The sequence below is a fragment of the Pteropus vampyrus genome, unplaced genomic scaffold, assembly GCF_000151845.1.
Source record: "Pteropus vampyrus isolate Shadow unplaced genomic scaffold, Pvam_2.0 Scaffold2, whole genome shotgun sequence".
Classification (NCBI taxonomy): domain Eukaryota; kingdom Metazoa; phylum Chordata; class Mammalia; order Chiroptera; family Pteropodidae; genus Pteropus; species Pteropus vampyrus.
The window spans coordinates 27,661,308-27,681,256 of record NW_011888783.1 but is presented as its reverse complement, the minus strand read 5'-3'; the positions used below and the strand labels follow the sequence as shown (position 1 = coordinate 27,681,256).

At 44.6% G+C, this 19,949-nt stretch overlaps 1 protein-coding gene across 4 annotated transcripts in view; it reads left to right on the top strand.

Annotated features, from left to right (window-relative positions):
- Window positions 1–19,949, top strand: part of TANC1 (tetratricopeptide repeat, ankyrin repeat and coiled-coil containing 1) — a 244,115-nt gene that overhangs the window by 210,425 nt on the left and 13,741 nt on the right. For all 4 annotated transcript variants that reach the window (XM_023530007.1, XM_023530003.1, XM_011358985.2 and 1 more), the window contains 4 exons: window positions 298–534; window positions 2,346–2,531; window positions 4,791–4,869; window positions 19,658–19,791. In XM_023530007.1, the coding sequence (XP_023385775.1) occupies window positions 298–534; window positions 2,346–2,531; window positions 4,791–4,869; window positions 19,658–19,791 (636 nt within the window). The remainder of the gene's footprint in view (window positions 1–297; window positions 535–2,345; window positions 2,532–4,790; window positions 4,870–19,657; window positions 19,792–19,949) is intronic.

The following is a 19,949-nucleotide window of genomic DNA, read 5'->3' as shown; positions in this document are numbered from 1 at the left end:
GAACGAGGCAGTGCAGATATCTCTTTAAGACTGATTTTATTTCCTTTGGTGATATATCCAGAAGTGGAATTGCTGGATATTGAGAAACTGCCACACTCTTCCATTGCAGCTGCAGGATTTTACATTCCCACCACCGAGAATGTGCATTTTCAACACATTTCCAGGTAACACTGGTGCACATTCAGGTTTGAGAACCACTGGATCAAAATGAGGATATTGCCCTTCTCAACGAATGTAGTTGCAAGTGTCGTGATATTACGTGAGAAATTAATCTTGTTGGGGGACATTATCCAACAGGTAAGCCGTCTCCTGATTTTGGGAGGGGCCAACGCGAACTACAGGACAGAAGTGTTAAATAACGCCCCGATCCTGTGCGTCCAATCTCACCTCGGCCATGAGGAAGTGGTCACTCTGCTCCTAGAATTTGGCGCCTTCCTGGAGGGAATGTCAGAGAATGGCATGACCGCCCTCTGCTATGCGGCAGCTGCTGGCCACATGAAGCTGGTGTGTCTGCTGGTCAAGAAGGGGGCAAAGGTAAGCAGCAGCCTGCCCCAGTGGGTGGGGAAAGATCTTCACATCCCTGCTTTGCTGGAATTGTCAACTGGGCCAGTCTTCCTTGCCTCTGCTTTGTTGAACTGCAGTGAACAGAAGTCACCACATAAACAGAAAGGGTAGAGCTGCAGGCGCTGCTCAGCCTGATGTAGGTGCGCGGATGCACAGCCTTGGAGAGCGAGGGGCCGTGTGGTTTTCTCCTAAGCTCTTACTCTCGTTAAAGTTGTCAAAGGGGGAGGCAGGATAACAGGGAGACCCCTGGCCACCAGCGGCCTGAATAGTAGGGCAGTCCTTTCGGAAGCCTGCAAGTGTACACCTAGAAGTTATCACAGCATTTAACACAGCACTGATTGGTTGAAAGATTTAAATGTTCGATTATTTTTCTCTCCTTTTTCCATTTCATTACATGCCTTTCTTTTAAACAATAACATGAGTTCTGTGGGTCTAGACAGCCCGAATCCTTCATTTCTCCACCTGCCAGCTAGGATATTGGGCAGGTCGTTTAGCCTCTTTGCGTCAGGCTTCTCATGTGTAAAATAGGCACAACAACAGTTATCTACCATAGGGCTGTTGTGTGAGCCTTAAATAAGTGAATGTGTTAACATTAATAGAAAGTAACGGTGTATTTTTAAACAAGTTACTCTAGGACTGTCAGTGTTAATGGATTAAATACAACTGTGCGAAGCTCACAGTAGCTCTGTTTAGCTTTATTATAAGCATTTAATTGGGAAGGGAGAGATGTGCTTTTGAATAATAATAGAAATAAATCACTGATATTTGTCTTCATAGTTAATTAGGATATTTAAAGTTCAAAGAGACATTGGGCTGTAGGAACTGTGGGAGCCTTTTTGGTTTTTCTCTCAAAAATACAATATTTGGGACAGATGAACCTTAGCTCATGGAAGAAGGGAAATATTGTAGTTAAGCCTTGCCAGTGGGCATGTTCGCACATCACCGTGCCTCCATGTCCACATTCACACTGGCTTGGCTTTATTCGGAGGCTAGCAGGTTCCTGCGCATCACAGCCGTAAGCCCTGTAGGCGAAGGGAGATTGTGTAGGTGGCTGTTGCAAAGCCTCTGGGCAGGGGCACAGAACACCCCCAGCATTTGCAATTGAGGAGAGGCTAGGCCCTTTTCCAACCCAGTAGTCCCAGGTGTAGACAAGGAATGACGTGTTATCCGCTGCTCTCGGACTGTCGAAGGTACACAGGACTCAGACACTCGGACTCTGTGGCCGGCTGGCCATATTTGACATGCCGACATGTGCCAGGTTGCCTGCCAGCACATGGCCTCCTTTCTTCTTCAATCAGAAGTCACTCAGGGTCCCTTCCTTCCCTTCCTTGGTTCAGAGCTGGGTTTTCCAGATTCCTCTCTCTTCACTGGCTCTCCTGGCTCAGTGACTAAAGAACTGCTCTGCTCCCCAAATTGTAGCTTGTCACAGCAGATTTAGAATATTACACCCACGGGACTGAAGTTGAGAAGCACAGGGGCTTTGGCCAAAGGTTTTGTCTGTGTCCTCACACATAGTCCCCAGAGAACTAGGCATTCCCAGCCGTTTGCTGGAGGGACACTGGGAGTGAGGAGGGTATCCTGTGATCACTAGTTACTCAAAGTGAACCCGAGGCCTGGAACAGTGCATTCATTACAATGAAGTAATTCAGTGCATCTCCAGAAAGATGCATTGGAACGTGGATATGCAGTGGATTGAGGTTTACACTCAGCATCTGTGGTGCAACCTGTGTTCTCAGAGAAAAGGTGATGCTAAATTGACCTTCCCTACCCCTGCTTCCCAGGTGGACCACTTGGATAAGAAAGGACAGTGTGCGCTGGTCCACAGTGCACTGAGGGGCCACTGCGACATTCTCCGGTACCTGCTGACCTGTGAGTGGTCGGCAGGCCCTCCCCAGCCAGGCACACTGAAGAAGAGCCAAGCCCTGCAGCAGGCGCTGACAGCTGCTGCCAGCATGGGCCACAGCTTGGTGAGTGGAATGGCGAGGTTCCTTTTTGGGTAACTGGACGCTGTAGAGCCCAGTGGGGTGGATGCTTATGCCAATCACCTTCTTAGTTGCTAGCCTGTGATACATGGAAAATGAAAGAAGATGAGGATTTCAAGAAATAGCAGTTGGTTTGAGCATGTGTATAGATCTGTTGGCATCACACCTTTCCCGTGAGTGAAAACCCACTGTGTCAGGTGCACATGCGTGCTCACGCAATGGGGCAGGCTGCTCCCACATGGAGCCTGTTGTAATATTTGTAACATTCATTCTCTGCTCTTCCCTGTCTATTTCTCTCTTCCTTCCCTTTTCTACTTTTACCCTCTTGCCCTCCTGTCTTACTTTTATTCTGCTTTGGTTCATTCTTTTGTCCTTGTGTTCTTTTAAAAATAATCATACGGAATCCTAATTCTAAAATTGTTCTTGCGTATTTGAAGGATTTTTAAAAATAGAACTTTAATGCTCTGATAAGCATGTAAGAATGCTTGTCATTCACAGTTCTTGCACTGAAGGAAAACTTCACGCAGTAGTTAGAGCACTTAATTCTGGTAGATGTCGTATTCTTGTTTGAAGATTTAATTGTCATTTCCTGACCCGTGTCTGTGAATTTGATAGTATTTTAACCTCTCCCTTCCATGTATTTCTCACTCTGTACTTACTAAAATTCTTCCCTGCAATGATTTAAAGTAAATTTGGTTGCAAAGCTGGCTGACTTTTGGCATTTAAAACACAAGGACAGACACATACACATGCACACACACGCACGCACACATGTACATGCACATACATGTACTGCGGGCTGGCTAATTTTTGGCATTTAAAATAGTAAAAATACACACATACAGTACTTCAACCAACACAATATATCGCAACAAATTGAATGCAGAAATGTTTAAGAGAATGCAGCTAGCTATCTTAGGACAGACATGAAGAGATTTACAAAAATATGAGACACAGGGACATGGACGATGGACTAGTGGTTACCAGAGGATAGGGGGCGTGGTAGGAGGGAAAAGGTAGACAGGATCAGGGGGGTCAAACATAGGGGGGTTATGAGAGGGTGAAGTGAGTAAAGGGTATCAAATTATATGGTAGCTGAAGGAAACTGGACTCTAGGTGGTAATCACACAATAGAATATATAGATGTCAAATTATAATGCACACCTGAAAATTATATAATTTTATTAACCAATGTTACCCAAATAAACTTAATAATAATAATAATAATAAAAAAATATATGAGACAATGCCAGTCAACTGACCTGTATGTTTTAGTTTTGGAAAAACTACTCATATCATTAAAAAAATACACATTTTGTAAAAATGTTAAATGTTACCAGGTAATAGGTTTGTTATTTTTCCTTTAAAATAAAACTATAAATAGTTTTTAAATCTCTTCTTTCCTCTGGCCTGGTTCTTCCTGTCCCTCTTATAAGGACAGCTGTGATTGTGTGAGATGTATATGAGATATGCACCTGGGTAATTCAGGATAATCGTCCCATTTCAAGAGTCGTAATCACACCTGCACATTCCCTCTTGCCATATAAGGTAACATTCCCAGGTTTCTGGGACAAGGGTATAGACATATTTGGGGACCATTATTCAGCCTACTGCAAAGAGTGTAGATTGTGAGACTGGAAAATGGCTTTTCCTGTCTCTGCTGGTGCTTGGAGTGAATGTCGGCTCTGGCTCAGGGCTCAGACACTTCCGTCTCCCCATGAGCCAGCACTCTGCCTCCACACCTGTGACCCAACCTGCTCTTTGATGGGCAGGATTCCTGTACGGAAAAGAAGACTAATGCCGTCAGCAGAAAAATTATTTGGATCTTACTGTTTATTTTCTTGAAAAGATATACATCGCCTCATTTTCTTTACTTGTGAAAATGGATTCACCATCTTTCGGCGATTTATGCAGAAACCGCTCTTTGTATGATCTCCCGTGTCCTTCGTTGATTAGGCTGGCATATTTGGGTCATGTTGGAATTCATTAAAATTCTGAGTACCTGGTAATCCTGAACAATGTTGCTGAAATCCACTGTTTTTTTTTTTTTTTAATTCTTTTCAAAGTGAAAGTGTGAATAGCATACGAATTATGCTTGAAAACAGTTTTCATTATATTTTCTCTCCTTGTGCAGCATGAGATAATCATGTTTAAAAAACAACACACTCAGTCCTTTGATACATGGGATATAATAAGGACATATGGCTATGAGAACTCATTAAATCACCTTGCCACTTCTGACAGGTGGTCCAGTGCTTACTGGGACTGGAAAAGGAACATGAAATAGACGTCAATGGCACCGACACGCTGTGGGGAGAAACAGGTAATTATAATTCCGCTGCTTATAGTCTGGGCCAGCTTGATGTTTTAGCCCTCATTTTGGCCTAATCTTCTTAAGAATGACTTGGGATGCATAAAGTCCTGTTGTTATTTTATCACGAAGCATTAGAAGCTTAGAGCTTTTAAAAACTTCCTTAATGAATAATAAAACTTTTCTAGAATCATATAAAATTTGAATCATTTTGAATCAGACTAGCAGTTCCTGTACACCTGGTGAATGTCAGCTAGAAGTACCTAAGTAAGGTATGCCCTTACCCTAATCAACCTGGTCTTCCTGTGAACCACGCAGAGTGAGCAGGGCAGGAGCTTCCAGCCCCATGTTCAGAGGAATCAAAGGTGCTCTGCCTTGTAGAGTGAGAGCAGGACTCGGGCCTCATGGGGCCTACTCGAAAGCTGAATACGAGTTTATCAAGTCCATTTCCATCAGTGCGGGGTATGTGTGCTTAACGGTAGTGTGGGAAGGAAGCCCACGGGGAGTATATCTTAAAGGTCTTAGTCGGTTATCTGTCATCCTAATATAGATAATGCTGCTTTGGCATTTTCCATTCGACTGAACTGGTATTAGGCACATAAGACTCTTAAGTTATGAGTAGTTGTTTAATAGATATGGCACATGTTATATCAAAGAGTGTTTAATATGCATTAAATAAGAAGTTAATATGCATTTCCAAGCTGTGTCCTGTGTGTGTCCTTACTATATATGACTTCCATTTCTCTTGCAGATTTATTTCCAAAAGCTTCTTAATTGTTTCTTATCAAGCCAAATGGTAGTGTGTACAGTTTATCAGCTGATTCATACTTAGGAAGAGCCTCAGAGTTTGGGGGATGGGGTGCGCTTCAGAGCCTCTTGGCACCCTCCCTCTGGGGCAGCCACCGTGTGTGTGGCTCGTAATGCTAGTTGCATTGCCAAGGAAGGAGGTGGCCTGGCCTCCCTTGTTCCAAGGAGAGCGGAGGACCCCAAACGGGGTTGGATTATGGTTGGGCCTAAATGAGTGTAAATTTAAATATTGCCTTTAATTCTTTATGGATTCCTTCCCCCACCCATTTAGATAGTACAGGCTGCTCTATAATTTGGTGAAAGAAATTTCCATCCACTTCCATACCATGTCGTGGGCAGCAGTGTACTCCAGTGGGTCCGTGCATGGCTTGGCTTTGTGCTTGCCAGAAGGTCAGAATCCTTGCCTTTTCATTGCCTACTTTAGCACCTTTCGACGAGTAACTTTGACTTTTTGTCAAATGAGGTAAATAGTATCTACTTTCTAGGATGGTGTTGAAGATAAGGAATCTTGTCCAAATATACCTAATGATAAGAACCCCTAGGACACTTGTACCTAGATTGATTGGGTCTAGAGGAGTCCAGGACTCTTATTTTCTTAAGAGGCACCCCTTAAGTAGTGTCAGGTGGCTCATGGCTTGAGGACGAATAAAGAGCCACTGTGACGCTGTCTAATGTGTCCAACTTATGGTGACACCTAATGATAGGTGCCCATGATGGTGATGGGGCTTAGTGCTAGTAGTAGTAACGGCACATACTCAGCTCAGATGGGACTCTCCAGCCTTTCATAATTAAGGTGATTTTTCCTTCTGAAAGAAAAATCCAGAGAAGGACTGCGTTTGTGATCTGCTGTGTCTCACAGGTGACCTGTCCTGAATTTCAGTACTCTGCCTCCCCCTTGAGAGCTAGAGACTGTAAGGGAAACCACTGACTTCCCATCAGTCTTAATGAAAAGATGAATAATAGCTCAGCCCCACCCTTCCAAAGCCTCACACATAACCTTCAGACCACTTTGCGACCTCAGAAGCATTTCACACCCTTCCTCAGCACGCATCAGGGTGAATTTCCTCAGCTAAGAGACTTTTTAAAGAAATTTAAACCAGAAAAAAGCTAAGCACTGCTTCTCAGGCTTAGCGGGCCCCAACAGTCCTCTATGGACTCTGTGTCAATAAAATCAGTGTTCCTTTCTCTGCATTTTTTATCTGGTACCTTTCTCTTGTATTCTTCAAAAATGACTACCGTTGTCTGCTACCCCGAACTCTCCTAATTTCCAGGTCTGTGGTTGTCAAAGGAATACGTTGAAATCTTGCTGAGGAAGTTTTAGATGAGAGAATGTCTGTAGATTCGGGCTTTGCATGAGTATATACTACCTTACCCAGACCATGAGGTCTGTGTTTGGGATTCAACTTTGTAGAATCCACGTTACCTGACCTGAATGCCTCCTGGAACAGAGGCCCCAATAATGAGAGCATGAGCCGGTGGGTCAGCTCATAGTCCTCATCCTCACCAAGCAGTAACCTGGCGGCTCCCCAGCCTGTGTGGGCTGTGCTGCTCTGTGCACTGCTTCTAGTTGCTAGGGACCTTTGGAAGTGGAAGCAGTTGTCTCACGTCCTGGTTTTGTTTGGTCCTCATTCCTGGGTGTGGTCAATGGTGGCTTGTGTCTCAGACAGTAGAATGGAGCTTATCTGTCTCGGCCACAGTTAGAGGGTGCGGAAAGATGACAGAACAACTGGAAGCTTTGTATGAATAATGCCATTCATTATTTCTCTTTGAACCCTTGTATAAGTTTATACAAGTCTGTCAGTATAGCTTTAGGTGTGAACAGCTTGGCTTTAAACCACCAGCCGATAGGGCTACAAGGCAGGGTCTCTTGGGTCTGTTTTTGCCTCACCTTTCCCTGCTTTGAAGGGCCTATTGTTTTCCATGCAGTGATGCTGCCCTGTTTGGAGCACAGCTACCTGCCCATCTCTCCTCTCACAGCTACATTCCAGAAGTGGGGGTACTAAACCCTGCACAGGGTCCTTCACTTTTCTGCCAGGAGAGCCCCTTGCAACCTCAGTGTATCTATTGTACATCGTGAAAGTGTGATTTTCATGTCCAGTGCTGATTGGAAGAAGGAGGCCATTGGTGAGAGGTGATGACAGCTGATAGCCAGAGAGGAGGGGGCGCAGGAAACAGCAGGCTCATGTGAAGTCTCTTGTCCCTCGTGCCAGTCTACATGGGGATGGCAGGAGTAGGGACAGTTGTGCATCTGTAGTACCCTGTGTGTCTCCCTGCTGATGACCCAGCGTCATCAGGGTCATCACAGAAAGGAGATGGTTCCTATCTTAAGTTTAAAGCGACAAAATATATAATAGACTTTTAAAACACTAATCTAAAATGATAAGAATGTTTAATTTAGGGTATATTGCAGTAAACTCCAGCTCTTAGAAAACTTAGAGAATATCTCTATCTGTTTTATAGAGCAGAGAGCTTAATTTATGTAAGTATCCCTTTTCACCAGCATCTGTGGCTATTTGCTTTTTACTTCTATTGGACATTTAGTGTATAGCCCTTCAAAATCATTCTGTAGTCTGGTAGCTCTTTAGTGCTTCTAGTGCTCACTCACGTGGAGAAGCAGTGGGACCCACCGGAGAAAGCTGGGAGCTACTGAGAAGTGGGCTTGCTGTTGTATCTCTCCACCCAGCAGCTCTGCCCTCCAGGCTGCCGAGGCCCTTTGCTTCATGATGTTCACAGATTTGGTCAGACAGGGTCAGTCTCATGGTTTCTGGGCAGCCTGGAACATAACAAGAACCCATCAGATACTTGTGTTATCTGTGTTTCAGGCGTTCCATAGCCATGACAAGTAAGTGCTGGCTCCCGCGAAGTCCAGCCCTAACTGAGTTACTGTTTCCATGTCAGTGTTCGATGTGAATTAGCCCAAACTGAAATGATCACAGATGCCTAACTGGTGACCTTATGCGGTTCCTCTGAAAACAGAGGAACTGTTTTTCCAAACTCCAAGCAACTCTCGAGTCTGTGAGCATCCTGTCTGTTTCTGGTGATATGTAGCTCTTCACAGGGAAGTAGAAGCCCTTCTATTTCATCATTTTCCATTCTACCTGCAAATATGCCTTCCCCAGCCCTGCCTCTTTTGGCCACTTTGCACATCCCTTCTTAGCACTTAACATTTATAAATTTGTTGATGTCACTTATTTGGTAAAAGGCTGTTTTGCCTAAGTTGTGAGCTTCCGGAAAACAGTAATTTCCATGTTTCTTTTCCTCACCTATGTGTATAGCGACTGTGTCTAGTCTGATGTTGTCCAGTAGAACTTTCTACGGTGATGGAGATGTTCTTTCGGTGCTGTCTGACCTGGTAGTCAGTAGCCACTGTCCTGGTCTGCTGCTTGTCACATAGGTGTTGAGTGGACAAGTGGTTTTATAGAAAACAAAGCCATGTAATTTTTAGGGCAGATAACATTCACTTTGCAGAACAATTGGGGAGAAATTGGCGGGGTATGGGGGGCGCGGTGAGGAGCCCCTTACCAGTTGTCATAAGGACCAAATCTAGTTTCTTTGTGTCTGTCTTAGCACAGGTCACATCCTGCTGGATTCCAGGCCAGCCTAGAAACTCTGTCCTGGTCACTGATGCCGCACATGTGCTGTGAGTGTAGTTGGGGACTGGACTTCATCATTGAAACAGCTATTAGCAGCCAAACGTGGTGTGGTCGGTCATGACTGACAGGACAGAATGGCTTGTGCCCACCCCTTCTTTGAGTCCATAACATCTTCCTCCCTGCAGTATCAGCCCAACCACCTACCCCAGGATGTGCTGTGCCCTCACTCCATTGCCCCCTTGGAAATCCTTCTTACTGCATGATAGCTGGTCTGCCAATAGGCCTGGAGTCCTTGGCTTCACACACGAATAGGATGCCGTTCTGCCCATCAGCTGACCATTTCCAAGGGCTGCCCTTTCCTAATTTCTGAAAGGGGATGCCCCATCAGACACAGTTAGAAGTCTGACTGAGATACTTCATGTAAAGTGTTCCTTTATGTTGTCCATGCTATTTTAGTTGGTAAAATACTTTAGTTGGTAAATACTTTCCAAAAAAGTTTAATTATTATAAATACAGTGTTTCTTATTGCCAAAGCTGTTAAAAACAAAAACAAAAACAAAACCAATCACCTTATTAGGCTCTATTTCTAAAAAGGGTTACATTTTCTCCACTGTAAATTGAGTAGGTAATTTAGCTACAAAACCTGCTCTTTTTGTAGTGCGCCGAAGCTGTTCGGTTTGGCATGTATGCTAATCACAGTCCACTGTTCTCTAATTCTGGACCGGGTTCCGGGTAGGACCTGGCTGCCTCTGGAACTTGAGTCTGAGGCTTCGGCCTGTCAGCTGGAGTGGGAGCTTTTCCAGGCCAATCCTGGGGGAGGGTGTCCTCGGACCTCTTTCCTTACTGGGCCATGAAGCAGGGTAGAGGTGCATTTCATCCTTGATGTTTTAAGTTTCCCTCTTGTCTCCACGGCTGTTTTAATTTCCCACTCTGTGGTTCTGCCCACCGCCCTGGAGGTGAGGTGTCCTTCAGTTCTGAATCGCAGGTGGACCCAGGCCGTGGATGACTGAGCCAGTCACACCCAAGGCTGCCCCACAGAATGGTGCATGCACCCCAGGGAACAGGATGGCTTATGGTTGGTTTAGAAATGACCCTTTATTCATTCGTATTTTGCCTTATTCGTTTTTTGGAGAGAGGAGGGCTGTTATTTGGTAAGAGTTTAAAGTAAGTTTAAAACTTACTGGGTGGAGTTTGACATTCACATACGTATGGACATCCAGGACAGAATTTCAGGTGAGAAACTAGAAGGAAAGGCATTTATCCATTGCTTGTTGGGGCACGTGGAGAATCTGTGTTGAGGAATTTGCTGAATGTATCTTGTAGAGGAAAGCTAAGTGACTTGCTGTACTATACCTAAGGTACTCGATTTTTTGGAGGTCCTGAGTATCTCGCTGGCACTGTTGTTGGAAAATCCTTGTCAGGACATTCCTTCCTCTGCTAGTGTTTGTTTTAAGAAAGTGCAGAGAGATGCGTAGAAATCCAGGTTTCTGTCAGTCCTAACAATGGTAGAAGTTCTTGATTGTCCTTGGCATTAAAGCACAAAAAGAGACCCTAGTACCCGAGAGAGTGTGAGGGAGAGGATAACCCAGGATGTAGGGGGGAATTGAGGATCCTCTATGGTGGGAGAAGGGTAACCCAGGACTTAGGAAGGCATGGGAAAAGTTAGGGTAACATAGAACTCTGAGGAGTATGGGAGAGGGGACATAAGTTGGAGTAACCTAGGACCCTGTAAGGGGAGGAACAAAGTGGGGTGATGTAGGACACTCAGGGAGGGGGTAATCCAGGCTCTGGAAAAAAATGAGTGTGGGGGTCAGTAGAGGGGATTTGAGGGTAAGAACTAAGTGGACAGTAGAGGGGATTTGAGGGTAAGAACTAAGTGGACTGGGTTTATCCATACCCTGTCCGCTTCCTGCTCGAGCGGACTCTGGGGTTTGCCCCTGACATGGGAGTGTTCTGATGACCACTCCTCTCTGCCGAGAGGACAGCAAAAATCAGCTGACCTTTAGTGCTGGTGAGGGGCAAGAAGTGGGTATGTTAAAATACCCACTCAGGTGCAAATGAACTGGTACTTTGACCCCTTACGAGGACTCTGTTCATACCTTTATGTTGCTTTTGCTGTACATAGAATCTATCGTTCTGGTGAGTGGTTCCTTCACATTCATTTTTAAAAAACAGACTTCTGCTTTCAACATAAAGACTCATACTCATCTAGATTTTGGTAGCTTAGGGCTTCTTTACCTACAAATACTGTTTCTTGTTCTTTCAATCAGTCGCTCCTCGATGGGCAACAGATAGTACATTTGCATTCCCAAAGAAAAACCTTAATTGGTTCTTTCAAATTCTTATTGAAATGATATTTAGATTCTTTTTCTTTTTTTCCTCTTTTGGGACCAGATGTGAGATCGTATAAAATGACTGTGTGAAAATGCCCCCTTTTTACACTGACCCCTTGCATGGTGTCCAGCACATAACTCTGTCCTCCTCAGCACATGCTCAGCCCTTTATGTAGAGAAAGAAGAGCAGCATGTTATGTGTGCTTTAAATAATTTGGTGTGTAAGGGGATCAAAAATGTGAGCATTCTCAGCACACTTTAGAAGTGACAGCTGTTCAAAGCTGCGATCTTCTGATAGATTTTTAGAACGAAGTCTGTGTGAAATGTGATTTATGTCATGCATGTTTTAGGAAATTGTTTTTAAATTGAGTTTACGTTATTTATAACATATCACTCCTCAAAGGATTTGAAGAGGCTTATTTGAAATAGTACATCTAAGACTAGGAAGAAAATAAAGTCAGGAGAAGGACACGCGGAGTAGCACAAATATTCCTGCCATGGTGTCTGAAGGTTTGCTGGGCTGAGCTACCGTTCTGGCCTGAGGATACTGTGCGTCCAGAGTTAGAAGGGAATGTGGTCATTGTAGATTATTCTTACTGTTCATGGGAGAAAGCTTAACTGTTCCTCGGGAGAAGAAAAGTGTTTTCTGACACTCTCGTTCTAAAACAGCATTCGTAGTCTGTTTGATTAGCTGGGCATTTTTAAAGGAGATTTCCTGAGGGCAACAGGATGGGAGCTAAGAACTCTCGACTCCAGCCCGAGTCCTTGACATCCACACTTCTCCCTGCCTCCCACCAGCTGTGTGACCTTAGGCGAGTGGTTTGACTTCCCTGAGCCTTATTTTCCTTATCTGTAAAACCAAGATGAGCGATTCTTGCTCATAGAAGTTGATTGTGTATTAAATGAATTTGTGAGTTAATTTGATGACGCCTCATGCAGGAAGCACTCTACAGTGTCATCATATGTTATTAAAATATGTCAGGATTTTTCCTTTTTTATAGCATGGCTCCAGGTTTATTCAGCTGCTTGGGTTTAATTCCTGACTGACACTGACTGGCTTCATGATTTGGGGCAAATGATGTAACTCTTGTGACTCATTTCCTTCACCTCAATAAAATAGACATATTAATTATTTAATATGATTCTTATCAAAGGATTCTTGTCGAATTTAAATGAGAATTCACCCATAGTATTTTACCCAGAGCTTGGCAGTTCTGAGTGTTCAACAGATGTAATATGCTACAGAGGTTGTGATAAGTTGATTGTTAATATTAATTATCATTGTAATATTAATTTATGCTATGCATTTGGTCTTGATAGAGTATTGAAATGAATGCTTAAATGATAGAACCTTGATTACTTTGCAATTACTTTACAGTTATGAAGAATCTTTATAAAGAGTTTTGGTCACACACGAAGTCCTGTTTAGTGGCAATTGCGCATTTTATTTCTTTAAAGAATTCCTGGGCAGTTTGAGGCTCATGTGTAATCTTTAATCTATGCATGAGACTAGCAGTGTGTTTTCACAGTAGAACTTATGTCGGAAGTGTCCTGGTTCCTCAGATTTGAATCCTGCCTTGTTCTCACCTCTCATAGGTAGCACGTTGGGAAACGGGCTGATGTGGAGGGCGAGGCAACATTCTTGTGTGGTGCTTGGTTGCCGCCTATCGCTTTGTAACACAGGTACCCTCTCCGTGACCCCAGCCCAGTTTGCTGGCCTGCCAGTCGCTGTAGGCCCTCCTGGGAGACTTCTGCCAAATGGGAACAATCAGGACATGTGGGCAGTGCTGGCTTCCTGTTCATGAGGTCGCTGAGCGGCTGTGCCCCTCCCAGCACGGGCTTCATCCAGGCTGAGGATGCTGGAGGCTTCTCAAGGTTTCATCTCCCAATGCCATGACAATTTTAAGTAAGAGCAGGCTTTATTGTGTTTCATTTTATGCTTCACATTGTTGAGGATTAGATCAAATAACTGCCCGGTCTTTGTGGAGATGAAGAATTTATAACTGCTGGGAAGGTGGTTCTATCTGACAGAAGCCCTCCCTCCCTCAGCCGTGGAACTGTAAGACTGGCTTTTATAAATCTCAGCCCTATACCTAGAAGTAGAGGAAGGGATGTTGTCTGGCTTTTTTTTTTTTTTTTTTAATGGGGATTAGGTATTCTTATTCAGTCAGGGCTTTGGGGCCAGCCTCTCTGCGGCCCTCCGTGTGACAGCTCAGCCCAGACCCAAATGGCAGCAAAGTCAAATGCTCTCAGCTTCTGTTCTAAGAACTTCTTCAAAGGTCAGTTGTTAGAAAGTGGAGAGGAAGGGGCTGCTATTCCCAAAGAGTGTTTGTTTTTTTGTTTTTTTTTTAAATCATAAAATCGCTAATTACGTTTTACCTCTTAGATAAAATAGCTGGGAATTTTCCAGCATTTTACGTGCACTTTTTAGTCTTGTTCTTCTCCTTTACAGTTGAGCTGGGTTTGTCCATTGAAGTTCAAGCATCACTGCCTTTGCCACGTCTAATGATTTCCATCTTGGTCCCAACTGGATAACATTTATAAGAACCCTGCTGCTTACTACTACTATTATGGCACTTCCATTTTTTCCATTTTCCATTCTTTTTTATAAAAGATGAGAAAAACCGATATATTAGTAAATATGTTGCACAAATAAACACAAGTATACAAGCAAAGCTGAGCCTCTTTGCCGCCATCGCTCCCTCAGCCATCTCATCCATCCAGCAGGAAGTGCCCTTCTGCAGGTGCATCTGTTTTGGCTGATGTGCTCAGCTCTGGACTTGGCAGGTGGTTTCGGTCATCACTGTATAATATATGAAAAGGTCATTATCTGGAATCCGGGCACTGCCTCTGTGTGTACTGACCTGTCTCCCTTCTCTCAAAGTCTAAATCGGGGACAGAAGCATATTATGGGCTGGGGTTTAACAGGTAGTGCATCCCTGTGTATTCAACCGACAGATCTGCCATAAAATGTTACAAACAGCCCTGTTTCTGGGATGACTGTGTTTCTGGCAAGTTGACAGTTGAGTTTTTGTAAATCAAATCTTTGCCTAGGGAACTTTAATATGTAAAAGATTCCTGCAAAGGATCCATCTTACAAAGAACCATATCTCACTGATATTTTTAATAAGTTCATATTGTTTAGTGTCAGTTGGGTTTTCTTAAAATGAATTATCTGCCATAACAAATCTACTCATGCTCTGAAGACAGAGGACAGTATTCCTGAGGCAAAATTACTCAGAATCGTCAGAAAATGATCCATGCTTTCATGGAAATTTAATTACGAAAGTGCCATCTTGTTAAGGATTTTGCAAGTAAAAGAAATCGTATCCAATTTGAGTCCTAAAAAGTGCCATGTGTTCATTTTGATTTTAGTGTCTCTATTTCATACCCTCTTTTTTCTCCATCTTCGAATATCATTGGCCAGTAAACAAGACATTACCCCACTGCCAGGGCACACTCTCCTCCTGTCCTGGTCCCCTCTCCTGTTTACTGGCCAGGCCGAGTACAGTGACCCTCATTAGAGTCTGGTGGTCAGCTCAGACTCAGCGGTCAGCCTTTTCAGCAGAATAGTTGGAATTCCTGAGCAGAGTTTTGCCTTGATTTTGTTTGCTTAAGCATGTAGTTGACTAGTCTTTAGCCTTGCTTATTTCCGAATATGGTATCCTGAAATCCTCGTGGCTGCTGAAACTTGAGATGCAGCCTATCCTCTGGGGTCCTAAGGGATGCAACCAAAAATATTGGCATCATTTGAAAAATGAGAGCCTCATTAAGAATTTGTGTGCAAAATGTGGTCCGTGTCAAGCCTGAGAAAATTCTGTGAGACCCTTACAGCCTGTGCTTTATCACTTCAAAAGGAATTTTATCACTAAACGCACAATAAGTCAGGCCATAAGGGAAGAGGAGAATGGAATCCAGCCTAGGGTGGCACTGGCGTCTGCTTGCAGCGGTTCCAACCTCTGGCTTCTCTGGTGTCTCCTTAAAGCAGCTTTCCACATGTACTGCTTAGGGTCCTGTCTTTAGTGCTGGGCTGTTGCTTCTGATGTGCTGCTGTTGCAGAAATTCAGTAGCAGCTGCAACAGACATTCTGATTTAAGACCCCATTTATAATGCAGACAAAACTTGTTTACCAAATAGAAGAGAATGGACCTTTATGGTGGATCAGCTGCTTCAGACTTCATCAAATGGAAGAGCCTGAGTTTGTTTCTTCCCATGGTGTCCTACATCTGTGCTGACCATGTCCTTGGCTACAGAGAGAGAGAGAGAGAGAGAGAGAGAGAGAGAGAGAGAGAGAGAGAGAGAGAGAGAGAGAGTGTGTGTGTGTGTGTGTGTGTGTGTGTGTTCGTGTTCATTCGTTTGTTTGTCCTTTGTCATACTCAGCTGCAGCTGGTGGAGTGGGAAGAGGAGGCCTTTCCTAACTGGAGGAAGGTTGCAGAGGAGCAGCAGGTCCATGTAGTGGCTCTCTGCCTACATCTTCCATCTCATGAGCCACCCACAGGGGTCATGTTCAGATCTATCCAGATAACATATGTAAAAATGCCCCAGTGATGTAGGAATCATTAACATCATGGCAGAGAGGAACTGTGATGGGCGTGCCCAGGGTAGTAGGGACCAGGACCCACTAGCGTCGACTTTTATTGTAGAGACAGGATCGCCTTGGCCACTGGTTTTCAAACATTTTGGTTATGGGAACCCCCACTTCTACCCCAGTGCATCCTTATATAAAACTGATAAAAATTCTATTCTGTTAATGGCATTTGTTTATAATTTATTTACAAGTTTAGATGTACGATCACTGACAATGAGATTGTTTATACACAGACAGGGATGGCACTGCAGTCGAGATCAGCCGTGGCTTACATTTCATGTTTGTGTTTTATTCTGGTTGCACTTCTAGAGAAAAACAGTAATACAGATGGCAACTGTTGTTAAAAGTGGCGTTTCTTGCAGTTGGAAGAAATTCTTCGAATAGACAGATGACAGGAAAGCATTATTAAGATTGCCCAATGACAAGCTAGTCTGGTCACACATTCCCTGCCTCAGGGGCGCTGAGGGCCAAAAGCAAAGTAAGAGCTAACTTGCCTTTCTGGAAGGAGAGGCTTTGCTTCCCCCCATCTTCCCTGGCCTGACCTTTATGTCCCTAGGTCCCCAAGAGTAGGACTGCCGGGCATGCTGGCTCACTCCCACAGCCTCACTGTATTAGGCCCCTGGCATGGAAGCAGAGCTCAGGTCATGTGAGCATCTCTCTGTGACGTGTGAAGAAGTACGGTCTTTGGCCCACTGTACCATGACGCTCGGGAATGTCTATAGAGACTTCCTTGTTCCTTGGAGGAGCTGCTCTCTGTCATAGGGAGATCGGGCCTTGATGTCAGGTTTGCATCCTTTTGTGTGTTTGGCTTCTGGAGTGTCAACCATGGCCAGGCTGACAGGAAGCTGGAGTGGGTACGGCTGTCTGTTCTGAGAGGGAATCTGAGGAGGACAGCGGGCCTAGGGTGTGTGTGGAAAGCTGTGTTTCTCAGCACTTGGCTCCCCTGGTCTGAGGTGCAGGATGCAGGAGAGCAGGACGCAGACCCAGGGACTTGCACTGAGCCAGGCCCCGCCCTCGTCTGGGCCTTTTCCAGGATTGCTTCAGCAGTGCTTTCTGAGCTACGTATGAACAGTCACCCTGTGTCTGTTCTCTCGTGTTTTGTTTCTTGGAATCGACGTTGAGTTCGTGGGCTGGCCCATTGTACTGCATTTAGCTGCACAGTGTTTATTGGCATTGCTATGTAACATTCCGTTGTTTGGCTATACCATAACTTATGCACACTACTATTGATGGCCATCTGGTTTGCTTCCAGTTCGGGGCAGCTGTGAGCACTGTTGCATATGTCGCTCGGCGCACTCCAGGGGTACCACAGGCGTGGTCTGCAGGCGGGGTTGCGGGGCAGTAGGATGTGTGCATCTTCCACTTTACTCAGTAGTGTCAGGCTGTTTTTCAGAACGAGTCACTCAGTCTTCACTCTCACCAGTGGTATAGGACCATTTCCATTGTTCTACATTCATTTTTCAATTACTTGGATTACTACTGAGGTTGGGCAATTTTCATAATAAATTCATTGGCACTCGGACTTCACCTTATGAAGGTCCTTTTCCTATGTTTTCCCCCTTTTCATATTGAGATGTCTTATTGGTATTTGTAGGAACACTTGATCTATTCTGAAAGTTGGAGATCCGTAGGCTTGAGGCTGTATCTAAAAACAAAGCTGTCCTGTGCAGGCACCAGGAAGAGGGACAGCATCACTCTCCACCCTTTTCCTCCTCTGTGTCATAGATGTTCCGGCTTGAGGTGTCTTTGACCCTCACCCTCAGCACCTTCCTGTTCTCCATTCAAAGCTTGTTGTCAGGACTGGTATTGTCCCTGCAGCCTACTGCTCTCTCTAGACAGTGATTCACATGACAGAGTAGAGACCTCTCTTCTAGCTAAACCCCTCTTTTTTTTTTTGTATTATTAGTTTCAGGTATGCAGTACATCGGTTAGACATTTATATAGTTTATGAAACGATCCCCCTGATTATCTTCCCTCTGGCTCTACACATAGCCATTACCTTTCTACTGTCCACATTCCCCATGCCATGCTCCCCCATCCCCTTGACCCTCTATCAACGAGTCATCTGTATTTCTTTAACCCTTCACTGTTTTTGCCCAGCCTCCCCCCACCCGTCTCCCCTCTGGCCATCACCCAATTGTCCTCTATATTTGTGGATCTGTTTTCAATTACTTTGTTCTTTTTCTTCCTTAGATTCTGCACATAAGTGAAGTCATATGGTATTTATCTATCTCTGACTTATTTTACTCAGCATAATCACCTCTATGTCTATCAATTTTATTGCAAATAGTCAGATTTCATTTTGTTTATGGCTAATATTCCATTGAATATATGAACCATAACTTCTTTATCCAATTGTCTGTTGATGGGCATTTAGGTTGCTTCCATATCTTGGCTACCTTTTGACCCAGCAATTGCATTTCTCGGTATTTATCCAAAGAAAACCAAAACAATAATTTGTAAAGATCTGTGTATCCCTATGTTCATGGCAGCACTATTTAAACCCCTCTTTTCAACACCCTCATTAAGAGTCATGACTTTGGAGGGGGGAAGCACAGTCACTGATGTGAGTGCATTGTATTCATATTGCTCCATATTCTTTTTCCCTTTGTACCATTTTTATCCTTGGCTGACCTCCCCACAGCACCGCTGCTACCAGCAGGCAGCTCACTGACTCCAGGATCACACTGGGCTATTCTCCTGGGCACTCAAGGCCCTCTGTAATCTGACCTCCCTTTCCTGATATTCTTAATCTGAAATCATGACTTGTTACTGAGGTTCTAAGCTCCATAAAGGCAGGAGTGATGCGAAATGCTCTTGACTGCTTGAATAATTATTAGTTCTTGTTGAATGAAGTTTATGACTCCAGGGTAAGAAGCCAGACTGGACAATAATACCGATCTCTGTTTGTGTTGCACTATATTCTGATTATCTTTTGCTGTGGAAAAAAAGCAAACAATAAAGCCGAAACTTAGTGACTCCTAAATCTACAGGTTGGCCTGGGCTCAGAAGGGGTGGTGGCTCACCTCTGCTCACACTGCTTTAGCTGGTATAGCTAGACTCATTCTGGGAGTTCATTTACAGGATGGTACATACACGGTTGACAATTTATTGCTGGCTCTCTGCTGAGAGCACCTCTGGGACTGTCAATCACACACAAGCCTCAGTTCTCCCTGTGGGTCTCACCGCAGAGCTATTTGGGCTTCCTCACAGCATGGCATCCGGGTTCCAACCACGAGTGTTCCAGGGGAGCAGAGGTTGCCCATCTTTTAGGACCTGGGCCCAGACGCTGGCTCAGTGTCATTTCTGCTGTGTTCTGTTGGTCAGAGCTGTCATGGGGCCCACCCAGATTCTGGTGGTGCTGGTGCTGGGAGGAGGATATGTAGACCTCTTCCTCTCAGTGACAGGAGTGTCAGAGAATCTGTGGCCCCTTTAGCCACCACATCCTAACAGAGTCCTCTCCTGTGACTTTCTTTTAGCCTTGACCGCAGCTGCAGGACGAGGGAAGCTGGAGGTCTGCGAGCTGCTGCTGGAGCGTGGAGCTGCCGTGTCTCGGACTAACAGGAGAGGGGTCCCACCTTTGTTTTGTGCGGCACGCCAGGGGCATTGGCAGGTACCCAGAGGGCCCCTGAATGCGTCAGAGACAATGAGTGGTGACAAGTTCACTGTTGCCCATCTCCCCTGGGCCTTGTCTTTTTGATGTTTTTGGCTTCTGCTTGTGCCGTCGGTTCTACTTGATAAAGGCAAACATTCGAGGCGCTAGCACAGTCA